The sequence below is a fragment of the Temnothorax curvispinosus genome, unplaced genomic scaffold (assembly GCF_003070985.1).
Source record: "Temnothorax curvispinosus isolate PA1 unplaced genomic scaffold, ASM307098v1 QBEX01004092.1, whole genome shotgun sequence".
NCBI classification, from domain to species: Eukaryota; Metazoa; Arthropoda; class Insecta; order Hymenoptera; family Formicidae; genus Temnothorax; species Temnothorax curvispinosus.
Window position 1 is genome coordinate 702,118 of NW_020213872.1, and position 26,230 is coordinate 728,347.

General features: G+C 39.9%; 4 protein-coding genes across 14 annotated transcripts; 2 read left to right on the top strand and 2 right to left on the bottom strand.

The window, feature by feature from the left end:
• Positions 1 to 68: 68 nt before the first annotated feature.
• LOC112453158 (RNA-binding protein 42) lies at positions 69 to 20,958 on the bottom strand. Of its 9 annotated transcripts, XR_003040581.1 has the most exons (10): positions 7,615 to 7,676; positions 7,401 to 7,529; positions 6,948 to 7,183; positions 6,485 to 6,859; positions 6,230 to 6,424; positions 5,388 to 5,477; positions 4,986 to 5,084; positions 4,283 to 4,510; positions 3,904 to 4,123; positions 295 to 381 (listed from the first exon to the last, which is right to left on the bottom strand). XR_003040581.1 is itself a non-coding variant. In XM_025013742.1 (8 exons), exons 2-7 carry the CDS (start codon positions 7,439 to 7,441, stop codon positions 5,005 to 5,007), a joined length of 1,017 nt encoding a protein of 338 aa, XP_024869510.1. In that variant the 5' UTR covers positions 7,442 to 7,529; positions 7,615 to 7,676; the 3' UTR covers positions 293 to 381; positions 4,986 to 5,004. The 9 variants fall into 9 exon arrangements, 4 of the variants coding, with proteins under 4 accessions (XP_024869511.1, XP_024869510.1, XP_024869509.1 ...); XR_003040580.1 differs by lacking the exon at positions 3,904 to 4,123 and having other exon boundaries at positions 294 to 381; XR_003040578.1 differs by lacking the exons at positions 3,904 to 4,123; positions 4,283 to 4,510; positions 4,986 to 5,084; positions 5,388 to 5,477 and adding exons at positions 2,203 to 2,738; positions 3,435 to 3,617 and having other exon boundaries at positions 292 to 381; positions 7,615 to 7,677.
• Positions 7,914 to 20,402, top strand: LOC112453154 (protein split ends-like). 3 transcript variants are annotated; one of them, XM_025013733.1, is made up of 19 exons: positions 7,914 to 8,087; positions 8,585 to 8,687; positions 8,774 to 9,124; positions 9,599 to 9,679; positions 9,746 to 9,887; positions 10,007 to 10,480; positions 10,610 to 10,885; positions 10,950 to 11,167; positions 11,258 to 13,821; positions 14,061 to 15,357; positions 15,440 to 15,608; positions 15,784 to 15,990; positions 16,142 to 16,525; positions 16,609 to 16,938; positions 17,152 to 17,311; positions 17,401 to 17,884; positions 17,964 to 18,576; positions 18,786 to 19,176; positions 19,299 to 20,402. In XM_025013733.1, exons 2-19 carry the CDS (start codon positions 8,654 to 8,656, stop codon positions 19,596 to 19,598), a joined length of 8,475 nt encoding a protein of 2,824 aa, XP_024869501.1. In that variant the 5' UTR covers positions 7,914 to 8,087; positions 8,585 to 8,653; the 3' UTR covers positions 19,599 to 20,402. The 3 variants fall into 3 exon arrangements, with proteins under 3 accessions (XP_024869501.1, XP_024869502.1, XP_024869503.1); XM_025013734.1 differs by having other exon boundaries at positions 11,261 to 13,821; XM_025013735.1 differs by lacking the exons at positions 7,914 to 8,087; positions 8,585 to 8,687; positions 8,774 to 9,124 and having other exon boundaries at positions 9,597 to 9,679; positions 9,750 to 9,887.
• Positions 20,959 to 20,992: 34 nt separating the features above from the next.
• LOC112453160 (D-aspartate oxidase-like) lies at positions 20,993 to 22,898 on the top strand. The gene is made up of 6 exons (XM_025013745.1): positions 20,993 to 21,289; positions 21,558 to 21,681; positions 21,839 to 21,984; positions 22,052 to 22,208; positions 22,327 to 22,611; positions 22,686 to 22,898. The coding sequence occupies exons 1-6, from the start codon at positions 21,102 to 21,104 to the stop codon at positions 22,797 to 22,799; spliced, it is 1,014 nt and encodes a 337-aa protein (XP_024869513.1). The 5' UTR covers positions 20,993 to 21,101; the 3' UTR covers positions 22,800 to 22,898.
• Positions 22,887 to 26,230, bottom strand: LOC112453157 (histone acetyltransferase KAT8). Its single transcript, XM_025013740.1, has 7 exons — positions 25,822 to 26,230; positions 25,245 to 25,498; positions 24,711 to 24,801; positions 24,492 to 24,619; positions 24,169 to 24,399; positions 23,665 to 23,909; positions 22,887 to 23,571 (listed from the first exon to the last, which is right to left on the bottom strand). Exons 1-7 carry the CDS (start codon positions 26,012 to 26,014, stop codon positions 23,352 to 23,354), a joined length of 1,362 nt encoding a protein of 453 aa, XP_024869508.1. The 5' UTR covers positions 26,015 to 26,230; the 3' UTR covers positions 22,887 to 23,351.

Sequence of the window (26,230 nt, forward strand, 5' to 3'; positions counted from 1 at the left end):
TAAAGGAAAACAAGTCTGACAAGGATATTCGTATCAAGAAGAATAATATCAAGACGTGAAATCCAAGATACATAACAAATTTGTAATTGTGATTTTATTGGCGTATATTCTGGCAAAATAGTCGACGGTGAAACTGAATATCGTCGCCGTACGTCACGGTGACTTGTCCGACACGTTCCGAACTATCGAGGCGGTTATCGATTATTTATAACTTTGTCGATGAACAATTAAATATAATAAAAGGACGTGCATCTCGTCATCGACCGGTGAGCAGACCGATCAACGCTTGCTTCTCCTTCTCCTTCTTGCGGACAGACTCTAAATTCCTTTGTTTCCAGGAGCTCTTGCGAAGTTTTATCGGACGCGATCCTACGTACCGGCCTGAAACAAACAAGCACGTTCTTAAATAAAATAATCTTTGTTTGAGACATATTTTATTTTTATAACTCTATCATTTAAAAAAATTACAGAGTGTATATATCTAAACCTAAACCAAACACACTGTATTTATATAATCTTTTCTTTTTATATATATAATATATAAAGGAAATCAGATATCTGTGACAAGCAACAATTTTATTTTCGCAATCGGCGCTATTTGCAACAACGATGATACCGGAAATCCGAGCTCATTGGCTTAGCGGCAACAGGTGACAAGCAACGATACGTTTTCCCACCAAGCTTACCTATTCAAGTAAATATTCCAGGAAAAGAAAAATGAAGATAGAAATCGATTTCCCGTGGAATACAAAATATAAGAACGCTCATTCATTCCTTCTTACTCGGAAATTTCTTAAAATTCGTCTTCTCTAAGACGATGTTTCTAGTCTATCAAATTTGAAATGGTCGACAAAAGTCTGCGATTTATAAAAGATTTAAATAGATTACGAAAAGTTCAAATAATTAAAATCAAATAGAGCAGCTATAATCCTTCTCTCTTCTTTTTCTTTATCCGCTTCTTAGCTAATCAAGGAATAAAGAATGAAAGTGGAAGTTACTTCATTTCGCAGAACTCGATCGCGTGTTTCCTTGTCATTTTTCTCCCTTCTCGTTTCACACGTTACGGTTCGACGATTACAAAGGAAAAACACGACGAATGTTTTCCCGTAGGGCAAAAAGCCTGAAAGCATTTTGGAGTTATGGTCCAACGGAAAGGAACCCTCTTGTAACGCCTGCGCCGTCGTCGATCGCCGTGTAAAGTTACTTGTTGACCGTACACATTTTACAGTATCTACCTACTCCGTGTCTCCTTTATGCAAATAGCATTAAAGCGCACTGAACGCTACAAAACCGGTGGTGAAAGAAAGCAGATCGTAGCTCGTGGTAACTCGTGCTTGTAGTTGCATCGAAATCCCGAGATCGCGATGCGTTCGAGATAATATTTGCGGGGCCAAAAATATCCTTTCGGATAGCACCAGGCATCAGTGAGAAATTCCGCCAAAGAGAACGCGTTACGTCCGAAGGGGCTCACGACCTCGAGCTCACGAACCTCGTTCTCTCGTTCTCTGGTTCTCTCTCGCGCGCTCCCGATCTCAATGATCTCGATCCCGATCCCGATCGCCCACGAGACAAATTCTTCGTTACTTTTGTGGCTTCTATACGAACTGGACGTGGGAATGAACGGAAATCCTCATTTAATCACGCTTTAAACCAAATCGCTCGTTGGATTCCAAATATCATATCACGCGAGTAAATATCCACGAGCAATGAACGTTATATTTGTCTTTCGTTTTAATAACGTCCGCGCGCGCGTTCATGATGAACGTGGATGCTGCACGTGGCAGAAAAATCGTTACCGCACATGTTGCGTCTGGATTCCAGGATGCGAAATATCATCGCTCTTTTTGTTTCGACGTTCAAATTAATTCAGGTCGTGCAAGTTGTAATATTGAGATTAAAATATAGCGGGGGAAAAAAATGTTTGCGCGAGCAAAGGAAACCGGACACTCAAAGGTAGGATTCGTTTGAGTAAAAGCCGTCATCGCAGTCGAGAGGAGAACGTAGGATCAGTTGTGTAAGTTAGATCAACGTATTGCGAGGTTGCACTGCGGGCCAGCGATTAGTTTCGGGCCCTGCGAGTACCTCAAGCAGTCATATATCCGTTCTATTGTTCATCATATCCAGAACTCCATCTCGTCCATTACATCATGTATACGCGCACGCGATCGGACGAGTCTTCAATCTGGGGTTGCGTTCACTCACTCGTTTGTTCAAACTACTTGTTGCGCCCGTTTAGTTTCGCGAGATATTCCTTGCTACTTGCTAGACGTTCTCTTTCTCTCTCTCTTTCTCCTTCCTAACGTATCTAGCCACAGCTAGGTTCTTTCTCCCCTTCAGCTCTCTTTCTTTTCCTCTACTTTCCTTTTCTCTCCGCGGTACGGTGATGAAAACCTTAAAAAAAAATCGAGAAAGAACCTTAAGATATTGACGAAAAAATTTACTAATGTCACGTATCTGCTTTATACCTGCGATATTCGCCAATGTTCTAGAATGTTACAAGAGACCTCGAGCGTTGTCGCGATTACACGACGAGGGGGGCGCATCGCATTTTATGCTGCGCGACAAATCTTTCCGCGGAATCCCACGTATCGGCTCGTCCGCGACTACAGAAAGGCGTCGAAGATTGACCGATCAACTTGCCAAATAAATATAAATAACGCTATTTTATAACGTTCCTCGGACGCTTGTTCGATCGCCTCTCATCATCAAGTCCGAAATATTTTAATGATTGGGGCAATCTGAAAGAATCGAGCTACGTAGACGACGTACGCAAGGCACGCTTTGTACGTCATTTCCACCACCCCCCACCCCCCGTGGATTTGATTATCAGCCAATCGTTTTTAATTGTGCTAAATGTACTTGGAAACAAATTCGCTCTTACACGCGCGATTCCATGCGCACCCCTATCGGGATAAACACGATTACCGCGTGTAAAGTTCAAGTATTCGCCTCGTTATAACTCGTTACGGCGTTATTACTAGCGATTATTAAAGGAATATCCGAGCCAACTGTAAATTGTATCTAAAAATTGCAACTTGATCCTTCATGTTACAGCGTAACAGCGCTTATATGGTGATACTTGACGTAAATCACATATGATCAATACGGTATAGCGAAAATATCTGTATCTCTGACCCGTATCAAAATCTTTCTAAAGTAATTCGTCTTATCCGCCGTGATAGAGAAATCCATCCAAGATGAAACAAAATAAAAAAAATCACAATGATGACCGACGACGATGACGTAGTAGAAATAGTAACGTCAAGTAAAAAGAAAAAAGAAAAACAAAAGAGACGGCGAAATAGTCGGATCGTACAGCCTACCCCCGAGATTTTCGATTGGCTGTCGCCAAAGAGAGTGGGGTATTATGAGAATTTGTAGTAGGAGGTAGGGGTTGTTGAATGAGTAGCGGAACGCTCAGCCTCCCGACGCACTTGGTCGCATCCACCCCAACGAATAGCCGGCGAACCGTACGGCCGTACGGTTCCGTATCCGAGCCGCGAAACCGCCCCGTATTTGCTCCGAGAGAGTGTGTACCGAGAGAAAGTGGAAGCGTAAATCGAACGAACGAACGAACGATAGAGCGGCAGGTTCCGAAGGTACGTTCTCTTTCCAATCTAAAAAAAAATCAAAATTTTCTTAATCTATTTGATAAGACAACGAGCACGAAGCGCGAGGAACATTCTTGTAAAACGCGATATCACGTTGGCACGTCCTTCTGCGAGTTGGCACGTTCGCGTATCGAATTTTACCATATAACCGAAAATTACCATATAACTTTGTTGTCGATATAGAATTTTCATAGTGGTTCCGCGTTACCGCGGTCAGAATCGTCTACGTGAGAAGCTGGAGCGGGTATCGTGATGGAAAAGAACAGCGTCGAACGTGAACGACATCGTGTACCTCGTGTACGTCAGCGTCGTTACGGTCGCGTATTCTCATTACTGTCACGAAAATACCGGTCGCACATCCGCGCGTCGGGGTGTACCCCTCGACCTTTTTTTACTCCACCTGGACGTAACGTGGAAGATCAACATCTTTCTCCTCCATAGGCTTTAACTTGTGTTGTCACGCCGTGTCGCACGGGTGTGCGCGACGGTGTGTGTATACGCGTAGCGTGGTGCTAAAATTAGGAGGAATGTTGTATAAATAGTATCAGCCGTTGTAGAAATTTCGTGGGAGAGAAGAACGTAAACAGCATACCCGCCTGTCGACAAAATCACCATTGTGGCGATGATTAATGTTCGCCAAGTAACAAACGGGTCTGCGAACTTGAGCTCACCCGTTGGTGCGTCGAGCACGCGGGATGCACGATAGTGAAAGACTTCCTTCCATGTTCAACGCGTTCCTTTGGCGCGTTCGCTTCTGTACTATCCGTAAACATTCGCTTCGAAACGAATTCATATGGGCGATGTTACGATACACCGCTAAAACTGTGCCAACGTTCACGGGGGCGTTCCACGACGATGTGTTTGTCATCCATTTTTCAGAAGTGTTGGAAATAAAATACCTAGAGAGAGAGAAAGAGAGAGAAAGCGAACGGCCTACAATAAATTATCCATTTCAAAAGCGAACAAAAAATATTCTCATATGAATAGATACATGTAAATAGATGCGAATAGATTCATCTATTTTAATACCCACCAAACGTTACTTTTTACTTTCAAACTGTGTGGCTCAACGGCGTAGAATATAAATTTATTTGTCGGATTCTTACGCGATTACGTGTATAAACTCACGTGCACGTTCAAGATTTATAAATGCGCGATATTTTATTAAAAATATATATGTGTATCTCACGTCATTAATTTTTTTTCTTCAGAGGAAACAAGGCTGCGTAAACTTGGTTAATGCAGCGACGTACGCGACGATACGTGGGTAAATTAATCGGACGACACGCTTAAATATTACGACGACGAGATTAGAATGGAAACAGTTTCCAGACTGCTTCTAGTATTGATATTAAACACATTGTGGGCACGTACCGGTTATGCGGCGCCACTATTAGATGGGAAGGACACTTGGAATCGCAATGGTTTTGCACCTACGATCAAGGCAGCATGCTCCTCTGATGGACTCTGGTGCTGGGGATGGTTACCGATATCGAAAATGTACGATGGCAACATTATTATACCGAAAGAAGACGGCGATACCTTAAGGTACAAACATGCACCGCGTCGCCACACGTAATGCATGTACATGTACTGTATATTTTTAACGATCGACAATCAGCCAAGCGACAAGTTTTATCTAAAAAAAAACTTGTGTCGTCGCGAGATCGATCAATGTCTCAACAACATCATATTAGAGAATTAGATAATTAATCAGTGAATATTTTCTTGGGCTTGGCAGATTGCAATCTCGGCGCCACGTTGCAAGTCCGGTACCTGACGTTACGTTGAGATCATGGAAAGATGGTATGTCAGAGGAGCCGGGACGGGAACGTCGAGCTTCTCTGCCAACAAGCAAGCAGATTCCTACAAAAATTACGAAGAAAGATGTCGTCGTGTCTCGTAGCTGGGGTGCCGGAGGCATGCCTTTCTCTGTTCTATACATGAATCCGCATGGTCCGCGATCGAATCACGCTGTTGGAACAACCGCGGGTAAATGTATAATGTAATGTTAACAAATTTTTTAAACATGTTTATACAGTATGGATGTACATGTATATCAATAGCGTCTCAACGACAAGAATCGAGTGCGACGACCGAGAGTTCGACGTCGTTCGCGGAACATCCTAATTCGCGCATCGGTTCACGAACGGGCCAATCTACCGTACAACCAAGAAAACAATATTGGACCATACCACAGCTGTTTATATCATACGGCTGGGGTTCTTTTGGAAAATAAAACCAAGCAGCGGTGCAGACGTACAATATTGAAGATTACAGTTAATATCATCGTGAGGAAAAATGAGACGTAAAGTGAGAGAGAAAGAGAGAGATTGATCTTCGCAATAGAACGAGCCAACAAATGCAGAATATTGTCAATTTTTGTTGCACGATTAATTACGTCTAATATTCAAGATTGTAGTTTTCATCTCTTTCTTCATGCAGTATTTTCTCTTTTTTTCATCAATCATTATACGGTGAGAGACGCGCAATCAATTTTCTATTTAAATATATTGCGCGTTGTGCAAACGCTAGCACTCTTAAACTCTAGAAAATATTTATCGTATACGTGAAAAGAACATATACATATATAGTAAAGGACGAAATATTTGGCTCACCATTCATTTCCTTCATTGCCTTGATGAAATCTTGCGGGTCTTTAAAGGACACAAATCCGAAGCCTTTGGTTTTATTTGTCCGTTTATCTCTAACCACTTTCGCTCTTTGAAAACTAGGATACTTGCCGAATACTCGCACCAGCATTTCGTCGGTGACGTCGTTCCCCAGATCCCCGCAGAATATCCTAAAATCATCTGCGCAACACATAAATAGTATTATTTATAAATTTTTTACACGAAATATTCGTTACCAACCTTCGTCCCATTCCAACAAGGAAGGGTCTTCCCACGTCTGTCCACCGGCCGTCCTTATAATCTTCTTATTTTTCTTCCCTTTACCCTTAGGGTGACTTTCCTCCGCGCTAGCGTTAGCCATAATGGAGCTTGCTTTCCCTTGGCTGATAGCTAATTCAGCCGCTGTACTGACACCTTTAACCTTTGGCTTCTTTTTGCCCTCGTCTTCGGGGATCTTTGTGTTAATAATTTGTTCGATGATCTCTGGATGGATCATTGGCGCTGATGCGGAATCGTACGTTTTTGGTGTTGCGCTTAAACATGGATCCACCATATTTGACATGTATGGATTACTTATTTGTGCGGGCGAGGAGTACGTCGTAATAGGGACCGTACCTGTAACACGTGTCACCGTAAACTCTCGTGTATCGCGTTTGTAAAAGTGTAAGACTGTAAAAAGTACAGCATATATCAAGAATCTTACCTTGTCGCGCTACTTGTTGAGGAATTAATATTGGCGGGGGCGGAGGAGGAGGCGGAGGTGGTGGCGGCGGTGGAAACCCGATCATCGGAGGAAACGCTAATGTCGCTGCCGCAGCGACCACCGTCGTGGTAGGTCCATGTTGCTCCAATTGCCTAGCGACCTGATTGTATGTGTTTGCACCGATCACCGGTCTTACAATCGGCGTTACAAGCTGCCCTCCTATCTCAGCTTCAAATCTGAAGTTTACATTTAATGAATTAAACCCTGCAAACACTTGGGAAACGATGAACGTTTCAATTTTACTTTCTCCATGTATCGTGTGCTTTGTTACACTATATCAAAATAGCATGCAGGAATATATTCGGACGATGCAGAATAATCGAACGAGGCTTGGATGAGATCTCGTAATGCCTCACAAAATCCGAGACGCGAAGAAGATTACTCGCGTCATACCTGTTCATCTCATCTTCCATTTGTCGAAGTTTGTCATCCATATCTGCAAGCTAGTCGAATGCTTTTTTACACACGTGCGCAAGCGTCTCCCTGGACGCAGATTTACGATAAATAGAACGAATAAATTTCCTGTGAAGAAAAAGGTCTCAAATGATAATGATTTCGACGCTACTCCACGCTACTCCGAGTTCCGAGTCGCTTAACCTAAACTGACCTAAACTAGTCGTCGCTAATCGTTCGCAGTCTGCAGAGTCTGCTTCGCTAATGGCTAAATGGCTCCCCCCATGGATAGATTTTGGAGAACGCCGGCGCACGCGCACTCGCGAGACCGTAGCCGGCGTATTTACAAGTGCGGTCGAGAGTGATTGGTCGGATCTCCGACAAACCGGACAAACTCGCTTCAAGCCGGCAACTCAACGCTTTGTTCTATCTCTATGGCTGTCCCGCGAACGCCCATTGATTTCTCCGCGTAGCGTTGGCAGCACGGGCAGCTCGCAGTTTGGACAACATGTCCGGCTGTGGTTCACGTTCACGCTTCACGCACTAGTCTCGTTTGACTTTGATGAAAGTTGGAGCCGAATGTACGAGATACGTTCACGTGTGTCGCGAAATTTAATTTGTAAAGTGCCGTGACATCAATATCGTTAGGTGTATCATGCGTATTGATGATTTAGATCGCGATTCACGGTAAATATCGTCTCCGATCAAAGACTGGCTAGCCTAAGAACGTGCATGTATGCTCTTATTATTTGTGAAATTAGCTATTTGTACATTAGATATGTACAAACGAATCTGTGTCAAATTTTATACAACACGACGACTTGATAATTTTCCTGACGTTTATAATTTCCTTACATTTACTTTGTTTCCATAATTGAGGTAAGCACAAATAAACAATTGATTTTTTGTTGTTGTTGCTTCACGTAGCAAACGTTTTGATCGTATAACAGTGAATAATTTTGTCTGTACCTTGCCTAAATTAGATTCTACGAATCACACTACATATTTTGTATAGCTCTCTGGTTTCAACGATATATTTATTACTCGATACCGTTTATCATTCGTTTATCTTTGTAAACACTGCAAAATAACATGCACGTTCACTATTGGCTGTAATATTATATATATATATATAATATTATATATATAAAGCGCTACTAATTATTTTCTATTACGTTTGTAAGTCTCGTGAACTTGAGTGAATGATGTGACACTTGGGTAATTGAAACTTTGGTTATCAAAACTCTGCATCAATGGCAGAGGAAGAAAGGATACCATCTCTTCCAGGTAAGAAACATATCTCGTTCATATTTTATCATGGGATTTTGTTAGCCCGTTCATTCTTCACTAAGCACGTTGCGTTATATTATTAGAAAAAGATGGTGCGGAGACTTTGCAATCAAAAGATGTTTATGTTCCGGAGGAACCAACTCCGGACACTTCAATCTCCTTGTTGGATATACAAATGCCAGAAACACCAGATAGTACGAAAGGTCAAACGAGCGATGGTGATACCGCAAGATTGGAGAGTCCAAAGCCGGTGAAACCGGTACTTGGGAAGGTTCAAGCGAAAAAACGGTTGATGGCATTTGCCAATCAGTTCAAAGCATTAGCCAAGTCTCAGGTTAAGCCAAACGTGTCTCAGCATTCCACTGGAGCTTTAAAGACAAAAGATAAGATTGTACAAGATGATACGACGACAAATAAATCGAGAAAAAAGACAGGTGAGACACTATTATATGTATATATACTTTATATCAAGTCTCGGAATTTATTCATTTACCGCATATAATATGTATATTTGATAAATTTTTTATTACGGTTTTACTCGATCGTAAAAGGCCCGTAGATTATCAAAACTTTTTCATCTTTGCTGCGAAATATCTCGACGACACAAAGTTACGATTTACATTCCTGTTTATCCCAAGACGGTATATTATATTTTTATATACATAACTATCCATTGGGTTTCCTAGATATTTAAATGTTACATAACTTGGGCAGAAAGAATATTTCTTATAGACCTGTATATCTAACTCCAAGGTTAATATTTATAGTAGTATCAAGTATTCACAACTTTTTTTTTCTCGTCAATGAATGTTTATTTAAATCGAGATGGATAGTTTGAAGATTATAAGATTTATTAATCTCTGTGCTTCTACGTGGTAGTATATAAATTATAATTTACACGTTTGTAGAGGAAAAAATTCTGGCTATTGAAGAAATTCGAAGGGAGGAATCTAAAAGTAAAAGGTTACTCGCAGAAGCTATGGCAGCAGGTATTGCTTTTATACAGTTATGATGGTATAAATCACAGACATTCAATGATAAAAACTCTTTTGTAGCAAGTATGGAAGACGAAAATCATGCTAGCAAGACGGCCGCTGGTTTATTTGAAAGCGCAAGACGTACGAAAGACAAAAGTAAACGCGAGAGAGTGAACGATGCGCGTAAAACGAATTCAATGGATCGAAAATATTCAGAAAGGTAATATATTTTTATCAACAATAATATATATTTTTCCTACGTTTTATGTATAAATATATTTTTTTCACTATTCTTTCGTATGATCTATCAACTATTAAACGGCTATTACGTACTTTTAGAAGGCATCGACATCGTGATAAAACTGATAAAGATAGTTCGAGTCAGGATGTTAAAGATCGAAATGAAAGTACAGAACGTTTTACGTCGCAAAAATCATCTAGAGAAAAGCCTAAGAAAGACAAAAAAAAGAAAGATGATAAAGATAAACGGGACAGTAATAAGACAGATACGAGTCGTGACGAGAAAGGAGAAGGAAAAGATGAGAAAGGAACGGAAAAAGAAAAGCAAGAAGAGACGAAAGCGAGAACTGAAACAAAACGTAAGAAAGAAAAAGAGAGACGAAATGATGCATCGGAACGGGAAGTAGTAGAAGGCAAAGAGAAAAAAGAGAAAGACAAAGACAAATGGAAAGAAAAGGTATTATTGAAAAGTATTAACTCATGGGCGGAAGTACGAAAATCTGGTAAAACTCTCGACGATATCATTCATCTTAGAAGACGTGATACGTCAGAACGAACAAATGTAAAAGCCAGGTACAGTATTAATAACAATTTTACAAGTAAAACTTGAGATCTTATATATTTATGTTCTACGTGTAGCGCTATACATAATACATATCACGCTATATTGAATGCATATGTGTTGTATGTCATGTTTTTCAGATCAACGCAAGATTATACACGTTACCTCGAACAGATGTTGTTGTTAAGTAATCATCGTTTAAAACGTCATTCCGTGACAGTTGAGGGACTTGATGGACCCAAAAAGTATCCACCCGAATCGATCAAGTTGACGAAACGGACAGCAAGGGGACTTCAGTTGTTATATTGTGAAAATCCGCGCACTTCTCTTCTGTTGAGCATCTCGCAACTTTTACAAGCCGTCACTCCTGAACGTCGCGAGAAGATACGAGACATATGCGAAGCATCTTTACCACGGTATATCGTAATATCCATTTTATCCAAATCTTTCTTTACCTATCCTGGAACTTTGTAATTGCAGGATTGATACAGAGGACACGGTGGTGCAGCAAACGCGAACGTGGTATCAACAAATAACGGCGACCAAGTGTCTAAAAGATACCAGATGGCAGCAGACGGCTGTAGTACAGCTTCCCAAGTCGAAATGGGACAGTGAAGATGATGAAATATCGTCTGTCAGCGTGGCAAAAAAAAAAGTTGAAGAACCAGTAAATAAACTGCATGTTTCCGTAATTCAACGTAAGTGATTTTTGACAATAAAGATACGGCATATAGCATGGATGTTTTAATTTCTGGGATAATAATGATTCATCTTCTCTGTTTTAAAAGAAGAGACATGTTCCACAACTTGTAGTGTAACGGATCAAGACAAAATTGATTGCAACGCTGAAGGCATCAAAGAAGATGATAAATCCAATGAAAAGACCATGGAAAATATAACGACGACGGACGAAGCCGCGACGCCTTCTTTGTTACAACCTGCCGGAAATGAGAAGCTAGCTTCAGAATATGAACAATTTATGAAGATGGTATGCACTACAACCGACGTGACTGAAGAGTATTCTCCAAAGAAAAACCCTGTTAAATCTACTTCTCCACATAGTTATCATGAATTCGATATAGAATCTAATTTAGCTGAAGATGGCATAAACATGGAAATACCGTTGAACGACGAACCTGAAAGAAAAGATAAAGAAACTCTAGAAGAATCGACATCGATAAAGAGTACAGAATGTGAGGAATCGACTCTGTCGACAGACTGCCAAATACAAGTTAACGAAGATGATATACAACGTGAACATACAAATAAAAATAATGAATCTGAGGATTCCAAATCAATACCAAGTGATTGGGAAAATGTTAGAATCAAAGTTGAACGATTGAGTGACGAAAATACTGAATCTAAAAAAGTGAAGAAAAAGAAGAAGCAAAAGAAAATAGCGTCCAGCAGTGATTCATCTAGTAGTGCTACCTCCTCGTATTCAGAAAAGGAAAAGAAAAAAAGGAAACGCAAACGTCAAGTACGGAGTACGTCGTCTTCTTCCGATTCAGATAGCACGGACAGTAGTAGCAGTAGTAGTAGCGACTCTAGTAGTTTGGAAGAAAGAAGGAAAAGAAAGCGGAAGAAGAAGAAGATTGAAAAGAAAAGGAAAAAAGCGAAACGCACTGCGCGAATGAAAAAAAAGCGAAAGAGAAAGATGAGCACCGATTCCAACAGCAGTGATACAGATCGACGTACGAAGAAGAGAAAGAAGGCCAAGAAGAAGCCACGAGAAGCCAAATCTATTAATAATGGAGATATGAGCGAGATAATATCAAAGTCTCCTGTAATAACTTTGCCTTCGGATGGAACAGAGATACCACAGCCAGTGACATCGGTAAAAAAGATTAAAGAAGAAGCAGCGGCAAGTGAAGATGGAAAGAGGTCCGATCAAGTTGCGTCACTGAAAAAAACCATTACTGACGGTGCACCGGACACGGACGGCTTGAAACAGAAAGAGGAAAGAACAGAACGAAAGTCTGACGAAAGTTTCATCGAACAATGGGAAATGGATTCTGTAATGCAGCAAAACGATGGTGATACTTCGAGTCAAGATCATACTGGAGACGTGGAAAAGACGGATGGCTCAGAGAAGGGTAAATATCGAAAGAAAAGAAAATATAGTCGAGATAATATTGAACATGACAAAGATGGATCATCTACGGTCAGTGAAGAGAGGATTCGTGAAGATGAGGCAAGATCGGATGAGGAACGTGAAACAAAAAGGAAGAAAAGAAGGGAAAAAGATATTAAAAGTAACGTCGAGTTTCTTGCAAACTGGGAAAGAAAGGGTCGTACTCAACGACTACTGCACGAACAAAACCAAGCCAAGTATTTGAAAAAATTGGAAAAACAGAAAAAGGAGAAATGGGGAGAAACAGATTTTAACACGTTAAATGTACCATCCCTGACACAGCTCGAGAAAGAGGGATGTCAAAAGCAGCTTTTAGCGGATGAGTGGGAAATGGATAGTCTGGAAGCGATATCATTAACAGATCTAATTACAAGTAAACGAAAAAGCAGTCAGGGTTCTTCATTGAAGAAGGTAGAGAATAAAGTTAGATATGATAAGAAAACGGATACCTATATTGCAATAGAAAAGGCAAGTGTAAGAGAAATGAAAAAGAAGCAGGAACGTTTGTGTGCGATAAGAATATGGGAGGAGGAGCAAGAAGAAGGTGAAAGAGAAGAGATGATGCTTCTGGAACAGAAGAGCAAGCAACGTAAAACAGACGATTGGGATATAGAGGAAGAATCTCTGTTTCGTAAAAATACCGAAGAAATGGAAGTTTGTAAGGTTAACGATATTGTCGCGATAGAAAAAGAGTGGATTAAAACGGATGAAGAAAAAAATGTTAAGGAAGACGTGAATAAATTAACTACGAAGCCAAGTAAACGAGTTAGAAAAAGTCGTTGGGACATGGGCTCTCAATCCGAAGAAAAACCAGAAGCTAAAGATGTATGGGAGGAAGAATATGCCGAATGGTCTAAGATTAACAAGCGCGAACAAGAATTTGAAAGAACAAAAAAAGGCGAACTTTCTACTACGGATTACTCAGAAAGTTCTAGTAAATCTGATCTGACAGATTTCTATCATAGAAAATCACAGAGTAGAGAATCATTGGAGAGATCATGGGCATCGGAAGAAGTGGCACGCAGACCTGTACAAGCAAAGAAAGATACACCAGTAAAACATTTAATTTCAAAAACAAATGAAGATCAGCTTGCATCCATCAAGGAGCATCAAACTAGAGATCAATTTAAAGGAATTTTGGACGCGGATGTAAAGTTCAAAGAGAAGACCTTGGAATTATACAGTCCTAGTTCTCCAGCACTTTCTCAAAAGTCTCAGGTAGGTATTTTTATCTGAGTATTTTATCTTACCTAGGGAAACTATTTTATGAATGAAGAAAGAGACATATTATTGAAAGCAAAATAATATCGATGAAAATATTTCCGATGAAATCTTGGTCAATAATTTTAATACACGTTCTTGGGCTACGATCCTTTTTGAATTTATTCTTTTCCGATAGTAAGGGTACATTTAGATCTCTTGTTTAAATAAGCATTTCTTTTGTTTTTTTTTTTTAGGATGTACAAGTGTCTAATGAGAGCAGCAGCTCTTGTACGTCTCTGCCTCGTGAGAAAAGAAAGAAAGAGATGTTGTTTACGGCAGACAAACTATCACGTCCTACATCTGGAATACCTTTACGATTAACCGAGCTACGCGATACTAAACGTGCGTCGAGTGAAGAGATGAAAAGTATTTTAACAAAAGTACACGTGGAAGATAAGGACTCTGCTAATAATTTTGACATTAAAACCGCTGATAATTTATTTGACGACATTTCAATTAACGAACCGTGTTGTCTAAAAATACATACCACAGAACAGATGGATCTTTTTGAAGAGTATGGTTTAGAGAAACCATGCGATAAACAGCATGCCGCGAGTTCCACTGTAAGCTCAGCAACGCAGCACACGAAAGATGACGAAGCGAATGAAGGAAAGAATGCACTTAAACTCATTCCTAAGCAGCTCTTAATTCGTCGTACCAACGAACAAGTAAAACAGAAACGTATCTTAGAAACACCGTTACAGGATCCTGTTCAACATGCAGCGGCCCTATTAACAATACAAAAGAAGTTGTTGGAGTCGCACGCATTAAAGAATGATATCGTAGAATATCCGACCGAACAAGCGGATCATTTCGAACAGAGATATAGCACAGCGAGTACGAGCGGAACCGATAACACGTTATTAGATACAACTGAATTTTCCGTGGTTTCCAAATCGTCAATAATAGCGACACGACAATCGAGATCCCCGGCATCGGAGCGGGCTGTCTCTATTCGATCCGAACAATCTGAAAACTACGACAGAGAAAGTAAGAACGATGACATAAAAAAATTAAAGACTAACCGAAGCGATACTAATGTCCGGTCGGGCGTACGATCTCCAATCCGGGAACACAGGAAGAGAAGTCCTAGCAAGAAAGAAAGTGAGAAACGATCGTCGCATGATAAGGACAAGAAGGAAAGGAAATCTGACGATACAGAGAAATCTGACAGAAGGGACACCAGAAGTTTCAAAGCAGATTTTGCAGATAGAAGAAGATCGAGCCCTTCGGGACGAGGAAGAAGAAGGAGGAGCGGAAGCCCGTCCTATGTCTCGTGGGAACGACAAGGAAGCGGAAGTGGAAGTCCCGGTCATAGTTGGAGCAGAAGTCGTAGTAAAAGTCCAAAGAAGAAGGACGAACCTACTACCAGTACGCGAGACAGAGATAAAAAAAGAGATAGATATGACGATGAGCGATCAAGCAGATCGAGAACGGATGAAAGAAAAGAAAGATACACACGATCTCCACCACGCTTTAGTTACAACGAAGGTAAAAAAAAAAAGTTATAACGATTGTTCCTCTGTACATAAACAGTTTTACTCTATAGTGTTAGATATTAATCTATTTATAGATACCTTAAAAAAGCATGGATCTTCCAAGAGCACGCGTGACGACTGGGTTAGTAGAAGAAGACCGGACACGGCGGATAGAGATCACGAGAAGGATACTAGATGGTCGTATGACCCAATGGAGATTTTGAGGGAAAGAACAATAGAATCTGACAAGTATAGAGATAATAGGTATTGTTATAAAATATTGATCATCATATAAATGTGTCTAAACTTTTCTCGTATCACTTGCATTCGCAAACAGCTTGGTATAAAGACGAGACAATAGGCGACTTGAGAGCGTTGTGTACTGTACTTTTACAAACATGTAAAACACAATAATGTACATGAGATAAATGTTGTTTAGATTTCACACACAAGACGTGGATCATACGTTTTGGCAATATGAAAACAGCGGTATTTTACGAGATGGTAACGAATCCATAGATTCGTACATCGTTGGACAGGATTTGCCTCCTGATGAATATGACGATCGGTCGTATTATAGAGAGAAAAGTCAGGAAAGGGATATGATACAATCTTCGCCTCAATCGCAGTCAAAATACAGGAAAAGGTATTTACAGATATTTTGCATATATTAAGTAGATTTGAACAAGTAATCCATGTAAACATGAAATGTATAATTTTATTTATTTATACAAATAGTTCGTTGAAGCATCTAATGTTTTCTGCCAAAAATTTTAATTCAAAAATTATTCAAACAGATCTAATGCAAGAAGGGAACGACAGTGGGAAAAAGACAAAAACCCTTCGGATTTGGACCGTCATGGGCACCTAGGACACGGATCACGAAATCGAACACCACCGCGATCGAGGTATTCGCCTGTGCGTCAAGCTCCAGAACGATTTCGACGAAAATCCAGATCACGCTCGAGATCTTGGTCACCACTAAGATCGCGAACACGATCTAGATCGAGATCGAGATCGCGTTCTAGATCGACGTCAAGGTCAAGACTGAGGATGAGATCGCAATCGAGATCGAGAAGCAGATCTCCGTTCGATGTAAGATGGAGAGGAAAATCTACGTCCATGTCAAGATTGAGAAGCCCGGAACATGCATTCAGAATGTCTGAATTGCGACCTTCCAGGTAGAATTCGATTCAATTTGCATTAAAACTTTGGATTTTCCCGTATCTGTGATATAAAATCCATGGTAAATTTTTGAATATAGATCTCCTTCGCCCGGAAGGGATAGGTTAAATGAAATGAAAAGGGAAAAAAAGGACGCGGACGACGATGACAAAAAGTTTAACGTGTGTGGCGAAAGAGGTAGACGCATAGAAACTATTATTCAGACAGGAATTGTGCCGGGAACGAGCAGCATTATGAACTCAGAAATGGGTATTAATAATGTGGACCCAGCTATTACGAACTTGCAATATTCAAGCGAAATTGAAGGCGGAAATGAATATTATTATACAGAGACGAATTTGACTTATCCTCCTTGTATAGACGAGTCGTCTATTACGAGTTCCCCGAAACGTTTATCTCTTGATGATAGGTAAGGATTTGCACTGTAAGGGCCCTCACTACACCCATTCCCTTATATATATATATATATATATATATCGGTTTCAACAAAATTTTATTCTTAATTTGTTGATCACGTTTACTTTTTTATTCAAGTGTTGATCTATAAAACTAATCATTCGGGATAATCAGCTACAATAAGCACTATGCAATGTAATGACCACGTCTAATGTATTCTTTACAGATTAGAATTAGAATTAGGTATTAAAAAACAACACAACAAGGATTCCACCGTTGCTTCAGAATATTCTAATTTCAACCCCAATGTTGTCGCATATCCATCTCCTCCTCCTCCACAACAGCAACAACAGATGATGTACAGACAGCAGCCTACAGTTGTACAAGTATTTGACACTTGAGATATCACTATATGTTTCTCGTCCGTTTATTAAAACGAGAGCAAATTTACATATTATTTCCTATGCTTTAAAAGGTTGGAAACGTCTTACAAGTGGTCCCTGCTGATTTCAATGGAGTTCAACAATCGGCACGTCGGGAAGTGTCCGCTGTAGCCGCGCCTCCGCCTGTGCGATCCGGATCCAGTCAAGTGGTTCGCGTAGGTAACGTCCTTCAAGTAGTACCCACATCATTAGATTGGAGTAGCAGCAACAGCGGCGGCGGCGGCGGCGGCGGCGGCGGTCAATCTTCGTCGACTGCAGATCAATCAAGTGGGGTTTTGTATTCCTCAGCAGTCCCGGCACTCTCGCCCTCGGCACCTTTTGTTCCCATGTCTGTACCTGTCCCCGTCCCCACGGTTCCCGTGCCTGTGCCACCAGCCTTACCCGCCGCGACGACGACCCTCGCTCCCGTCGCGACTATGCCACTGCCCGTGCCAGTACCAGTACCAGTCCCCGTGCCAGTCCCGATTCCCCCCGCGACACCGACAGCGTTCCCAACAGCGAGGACGGAGCCAACAAGTATGTAAACAAGTTTATAATGACTTTTTATCATCTCGAAAATTTCATGATTCAACGAACGAATATCCTCGCGTTGCAGAGATAGTTCAGCCCGTATACAATTACGAAGCTATACTCGAGACACGCCGTAAGGAACAAGAAGAGCGTAAACGGTTACGCGAGTTACGCAGGAAGGAGAAGGAACGTAGGAGAATAGAGAGGGTTAATCGACGAGCTCTGCGGTTATTGGAAAAGAGCACGACATCACGACAACCGAGTGGGGTTTTATTAGATCACCGCAAAGGTGCGATTGTGGATCCATCAGTTTTGAAAGCATTGAAAGAAGGAGAAGAACAAGCCGAATCTCCATCAACTAATCCCTTAAAAGAGGAAGAGGAGGCAACAACATTGTTTAAAGAAGACGAGGACGCCGCCGCGGACGAAGAAGAGGATGATGATGAAGACGAGGCCGAGGCTGAAGGGGAAGATGATGAGCAAGAGGAGGAAGAAGAAGCGGAAGATGAGGACGAGGATGATGATGATGATGATGATGAAAAACCGTTACAAACGATTAATCAGCGAATAATAGTCGACGAAGCGACAACAACGTCCGCTGCGGCGAATAAAGATCAAGTGGAAATCGAAACTAAAAAGGAATGGCCCGAGTTACCACCTCCGCCGTTAAAAGGCATTTTGGTTGTACCAGGATTTAGGTTTGTCGATATTAGAGTTTAATCATCTTGGAAATATTACAGAATTTTGTTACATTTTGTCGGTATTGATATTTATTAAGAATTGAGCAACGTGTATTTTATGAAATCTCAGTAAAAAAAAAAAAAAAGACTTGCCGAGTTTACTCAAGATTCAATATACTATGTCTAGTTTGCATTCGTGCGTCATCGAATAAACGACGTTGTTTCAGGAGAGACGCGATGCCCAATGGCAACTTGAACGATTTATCAGATGCGGACGACAACATCAAAGACGATAGCGACAAAGATGAAGAGATAGATAAGAATAATGAATGCGACAGAGACGCGGAGCCTGATGCAAAATCTGGTAAATCAAGTGCAGCAAAATTGAAAAAGACAAAGAAAAACAAAAAGTCCGTTCAATTCGCCGATGGCATAAAACCTGGGGAGGGAACCAGTCCCAGCGGTGGCGAAGGCGACATGCCTTCACCGCCTCCTCCCAAGGGAATAGGTTTCCGCGATGGATTCGGGGATTTGAGAAGGGACAAGATTTACAGCTCACGAAAGACGAGAAAGCAGGAGAAGAGAACGAGACCACCAAAGACAAAGAAAAAAGTCAAGGTATGCGATTATTGTTTTCTCTCTTATTTGGCGAAAAAATGTTTAGAAAAAGAGGCTCAGTTTCAAGAGATATTTTTTAGTTGCATTATGTAAGACATGTTTTTTTTCTTACATTTTTACAGGTAAAGATAATCAAGTTGGAGAAACCACGCATTACTCCATTGACAGCCATGATGATGGACGACTCCGACGAAATGGACGACCGTTCGCCACCCCCGCCGCCTCCCGGTTCCCCACCGCCGCCTCATCTCTGGCCCAGTTATCTTTCGATCTATAATACAACGGTTCGAGCGGTTGAACAACCGCAAACCACAACTACTACCTTGACATCTGTTCAAGCTCCACCACCGCCGACTCCGTTGCCTCTTCTAATTCCGCCTCCTCCGCTGAATTATACTATCCAACCTTGCAGTAAATCTTAAGCTAGCCCTACTCGCGATATCGGTTTTGTAAATTTTTTGGAGCGAGTCAATTTTTTTCTTCTCACGAAACATATAATCTGTGCGCGGGAAATCACCGTGAAGTAAGAATGAGAAGAACTGTACATTGTCTCGAACGTGAGACTTTTATAATGATAAAGTGAAAATGATGCAAGATGTCGGAAAATATATACTACGAATGACGGTTGTAAATATCCTCGCAATTAACGTGTTTTTTTTTTCCGACCAAGAACGCGTGATCTTAAGCTGATAAATCTTGATCCCGTGCGTCCGTAACTTTTATCAACTTGCTGTCAATAATCTATTTCGTATATCATCGATATCGAGACGTGTCGAATAGACGGTCTCTGAACTGTGATGGTTCATTCTACCGAAAAGCGTTATTAATCAGAAAGATAATCTAGTAGTAAAAAAGTAAAAATGTTTGCATCTTTACATCTCATGTTGCTAATGATGCTCTTGAAACGAAATTAATGACACGTGACCATTAAAGATTTTTAAGATTCTACGTTTCCCAAGTCATTTTTCTCAAAAACTCAAAAGTATATTTTGAGCAAAATTTTATTTATTTTGCTGCAAGGAATTTTTCAATTCCCGTATTAGTTCCGAGACACTCTGCATTAGAGGATCGCAATGGCAATGGATATAATGTACGTACGATTATTGTCGATAACGTCGTGTCAATACGATTTGTTATAAAAGTAAGAATATATTCGAAAAACTGCAATGTATGTACATTGTATTATATATTAACTTGTCACAAATACACATGTGACTCATTTAAAATTAGAGCGTTCATTTTTTTCTTAGTTTAAAAACATTCAACACTTTAATATATGATGAGATAAAGTATACAAAAACGTAATCTGATTAAAAGAATAATAGTCACGTATTACTTGATTTTCTCCATATATGATGCATCATAATTATCCTAACGCATAACGTTGAAAGTAAAAATTTCAAAGTATTTTGCATTTCGTATAAAAGAGCTCTCATAGATGATGTCAGATATTAACTTATGGTTATTCGTATCGTATATGCTACGTCACTCAAACAATATCCATTTTAGAGATAAAGATCTGGGCTTTATACGTCCATTACTGGATTCTACGAGTCTATACGTGGATCGTTAAAATGAAATTTTTATTTTTCTGAAGAAGCATTAAATGCGCAGCCGATTTACTCACTGCTGTATACTTAATAAAAAATGCATATCACGCGCGGTAAAAGTACACTCAATGATAACAGTTGTACATACATACGTTGATTCTTCCATCGAAACGCACTACGCACACAAGCAGACCGCACTCAAGTAGTCGTAAACACTTTATTGCTTTTAATCAGCATTACTGTGTGTCTATCATGCACAAGGATAGCTCGTACGTCCCAGGCACTCAAATATAATTGTCAAGTGGTGCTACGACGTTCCTCAACGTTTAATCTTTGATTTGTAATTATTTTTATTACGCTGCAGTTAATAGCGAAATGAAAATAGCTGTCGTTGGTGGTGGGGTCGTCGGATTAACGACGGCCGGATTTGTACAAGCGGGGTACTTTCATAACGCTGACATAACAGTCTTGGCATCAGATTTTGATAATACCGTCAGTCATGTAGCAGCGGGGATCTTTAGAGTCGGCGCTTCATTCTGTGGTCCTAGTGAGGCAATAACAAGGTATAAACAAGAAATCTTTTTACCACCTTTCAAGTTGCGCGTTTTCTTAGGAGTCAAACTCTCTATGAGAGTGTATGTATTCCGAAACAAATTGATATTTTAAGATATTTCTTTTTACATTTCTCTAAAACGGGTATTCTCTAAAATTGTTATAAAGCCAGATTTAAATATAAATATAAATATATATATATATATATATATATATATATATATATATATATATATTTATTTATTTATTTATGAATCATAATCAATTTACTTTTTTGAGACACTGGATAAAAGATTCTTACGAATTTTATGATGCCCTTCGAAAAATGAACGATGCCTCCCGTGCTGGAGTGACTGCTATTTCTGGATATATATTCGCAAATTCATCTCCGAATGTTGTTAAGGTAAGATTGACAAGAAAATAATTTTTATCTAGACGGTGATGTCATCATGCGTATAAATAAAATTCTAATAAATCAAGACTTGTTCCGTAATAAATCCATCGAAAAAATTTAATGCATCATCTCAGAGTTTAGCTGACTACGTATCAACTTTTATTAGAATCATTGGCTAGAAGACGTGGTGCCGGTATATAGAAGAGCGAACGAAGAAGAATTAAAACTGGTTAATGGCACGTGGAAGTATGGATCGTACTTCTCGACTCTTCTCACGCAAAGCACGCTGTATCTTCCATGGGCTAGACAACGGTAAATCGTGTATGACATAATTAATTAAAGGTAGAAGAACTGTAGTAAAAGTTGATTGCTTTGCTAGATTGCACGCAAACGGAATTACGTTCAAGCAGAGAGACGTGAATTCTCTCAAAGAATTGATTGACGATTACGATATTATAATAAATTGCACCGGGCTTGGAGCGCGCCAATTATGCAACGACAGACGTCTCGTTTCTCTGCGTGGCCAAGTGCTCAAAGTACGATATTTCTCTCACTCGAATCGATCATCAACCTTTCTTCATCTATAAATGCGATCCTCCTCTTGAGATTTTCTCGCACACTACGTGTTTATTCAAAAATTGTTCATCTGCATAGGTAAAGGCACCTTGGATGAAAATGTTCTTTTATGGCGAGCTCGATACTTACGTCATACCAGGCTTCAACGGTGTAGTTACTTTAGGTGGCTCGAGAAGCTTCGATTCCGAAAATATGAACGTGTGTCCGTACGAATCCGCAGCGATTCGCGAAAGATGCGAGACGCTAGTTCCGTCCTTGAAAAATGCGAAAATCTCACGGCAAGAAGTCGGCTTGCGACCACACCGGGAAGGTGGTGTCAGAGTCGGAGAAGGGAGTCGTATTAGTAATCATTCTGAAGCTATAGTTAGTACTTGGACAGTGAAAATAGTTTATATTAATTAATTTATAGATATTGCAGATCGAGTGTCTTTTTATAGATTGTACATAATTATGGACACGGTGGTTACGGAGTTTGCATGGCACCTGGAACTGCTAGAGCAGCCGTGGATTCAGCCGTCCAACTTTATAAATCTACGAGCTCCAAAATATAATTACTCGTTCTACTTACTCATCATTTTTTCCAATTATGTAGATCATGCATTCGTGTATTACAGAAAATATGACAAAAAAAACTTGTGTTTCTGTCTGCAGACGCATTCTTTATTTGGTTTACATAAATTAGAATAGTCTAATACTGCATGGTATCGTTTACCGGAACGGCACTTGTAAATAAAACTTGCAAAGGCCTGTTATCAAGTTGTGAAGATGAACGTTTATACGTCTTTTATTAGCGGGAAAATTAATTTTGATAATTTTTAACAACACCTTTTTCCGAAATAATGAATCCTACTCGTCAAAACTTGAAGAGTTGTGCTTCTTTTTAGTAACACGTATCATATCAAGCACATCACGTATTGCTCATCGACTAATCACTCGGCGAATGGCGTATTGTTTGTGTACGTTGTACGATACGTTACAAATTTATAAATGTCACACCATTAAATTAATATAAAAGAGTACATCGAGCTTTAAGGTGATATATCAAATAGTATCCGGATAATCGTTGTGAAAAAAATACCATTACATCAGCCCATCCAAGCACACTATTTCTTGCCGGGTTTTACGTTCTTCCGAGGTGGCGCTCCCCATCTCAATGCGCTGCTATCGACTGTAAGACGCGGCCTCTTATACTGGCTGCTTTTTATATGTTCTTCCACTAATTTGGGTGTGACGCAAATAACATGCTGCCCTTTCCAATATTTAACCATATTCATACTTTGTAATGTCGAGATGATATCAGTTTGCGAGATGCTGGTCATTAGACTGTAAATAAATTTAAATTTTTCATACGCTGTTTACGAAATGATCATTATTTTAATGAATATAATAATATATGATTGCGCGATATCATCTTACCTAAGATCTTTAATACTAAGAGTCCCTCTAAAATCTCGAAGGATTTCCAATAGAATCCAACTCCAATAACTGCGGTAAGATAACTTTCCTAAATCGCTTAAAGGTTTTTCTGGGCTTCCAACTGTTTGTTCAATTCTACTTAATTCATAGCTGAAAGCTATCAGCAATTTACCATAGCCCTGTCTTTGAAAAGGTGGCAGAGTTAAAATACATGCTACATTATTACCGTCGGGTGATTCTTTCTCCTGAAAATGTAATAAAATTTAGGATAAAAATAATATAATACGTACAAATCTGACAAAGCTCGAAAATTATAATTAAAATAAAACGAAGACGTAACGTTTTTTTTTTTTTATAGGAACAGATTTTCTCATCAACGTGAACAAAGTTTCATGTATTTTTATGTGAAACAATGATTGCAAAACGTGTATTGAAACCATTGAAGAAATCTTTATTTTATTAGCTAATACTTGAAAGTATTTTTTAAAATCTACCATACTGTACCTTTGAAAAATAGCCAACTAAATGTGCCCCGTGCTTATCCACCTCGCATAAAATATAAAAGAGAAACGGCTCTACGTCGAAGTAAAGGGTTTTGTGATCCAAAAACAATTTAGCTAACAAACATAGATTCTGACAATAAATTTTATGTTCCCTGCCATCTACTTCCCAAATGCTCAATGTTCCTTTTCGATAAATTTCCTTGCCAACTGGCTGTCTGTGGGTACATTCACTCTGTGAAACAAGATTAATCACAATCATATAGTAGGTACATACATGCTCTTGATAAAAACTCGAAGCAAATGCAAATAGTTGATCTATTTTACCATGTGATATCGATAAGTTTTCTCGAGACGCATGTACTTTAAACAATATTCACAGATCCAGAGTTTTGTTTGTTTGCCATATTCCTCTGGATATGGACTGAAATACCAAGTATCAATCTCGTACTTACCTAGAAACAAACTTTTGAAAATCATGAGATTCTTTTTGCATTAATCGGAACTATATATATATATATATAAATGGGGGATAATAATGCTTACCAATCTGTATTCTATCTATGTACTTGACTTTTGTTATAGCTTCGTGTTCCTTCTCCAATGCGGCTGTAGTAGGATCCATTTCTGCATAAGTCTAAAATAATAAAAATATGCTACGGTGCATTAAATGCAGTAATAATAAAAATACGTAGCTATATACATACATACATAAACATGGGTCTGTTTCTTTTTAGCCAGCTGCACTGGCTAAACTGGACCCCTATTCTGTAACTTGTAACGACAGTGTCGGTATCGTTGCGTTGTCGTTGCGCAGGTATACTATATGGAAAAAAAGCTGCGCAACGACGACATAACGATACCGACACTGTCGTTAGAGTTACAGAATAGGGGTCCTGGACTAAACTGGTGCATCAAGTTGGAGTGAGACAAGTACTTGTCAGTTCAGCCAGTGCAGCTAAAAGAAACAGACCCCATGTTTTGTATGAGCATATATATATATATATATATATATATATATATATATATATATATAAATTAAATCTATAACACGTCTGTTCAGTATAGATTTTTACTTACTTTTTGCACATGGTTAATCTCATCGTGACGTCTCTTTTGATTTCTAGTGATTTTTCGATCGGAAGAATCTGCCAGCAGATCAGTCGCGGAACTCCTATCGTGCCGCTCTATTTCACTCATATCAAATCTGCTGGACATGATTCTGTCACGTGGTACCCATTCGTCCAATCTTCTGTTGTGTCCGTCGTAGTGGACATAATATTCGTAGTGACTTTCATTTTCATTATAACGCGTCTGAATGATTTCAGCGGGATCTATATAACAATGCAAGATAATCAATGATAACGTCATATCAGACATTTAACTCTGCCTATTAAAAAAGATTAATTTTATCGTAGCACGATCTCATAGGGACACACGACGAGCAACTAATTAATTAATCATCACAATGTGCTTGAGCTTCGTTCGGGTGAATCTTGACAAATATTGTCGATACGTCAAGGCCAAAAAATTAATCTATGAGCTCGTGCTTGATAAACATCACGGGCCACTAATGGAGATTATCCGTGATCCGCGTTTACGCGAGGAATAAGGTTCAGGGCGGAGTTGTAAGGAGAAATATCATATTTTTACGCACGCCAGGAGTCGTCGGACCTGCGGACGAGGTAATGCTCGCCAATGTCAAGCGGCAGCTCTTCGAAGCTGTCCGCGTCATCACCGGAGCCCTTCCCGCCGTTCGTCAGCGTATCGCGCTTCTCTTGCTTCACCATCGTCTCCTTCGATGACGCCGTGTTACAACCGTCTTTACCTCTCTGCTCGGACTCGGCCATTTTCCGGTTGTACGTCACATGCCACGAAAATCACTTGACCTTTAGCTGGCGCGAATCACCCGAAAAAGGCTCGGCTCGACATTGCACTCACTGACGCAACACGCTAACACGTACGCAACAACAAAACGATCGGGGCGCGGATCGGCGTATACAGGGCATTACAGGGTACAGACACGTATGAGACCACGTATGACGCGTGCCTCAGTGCCTCTACCT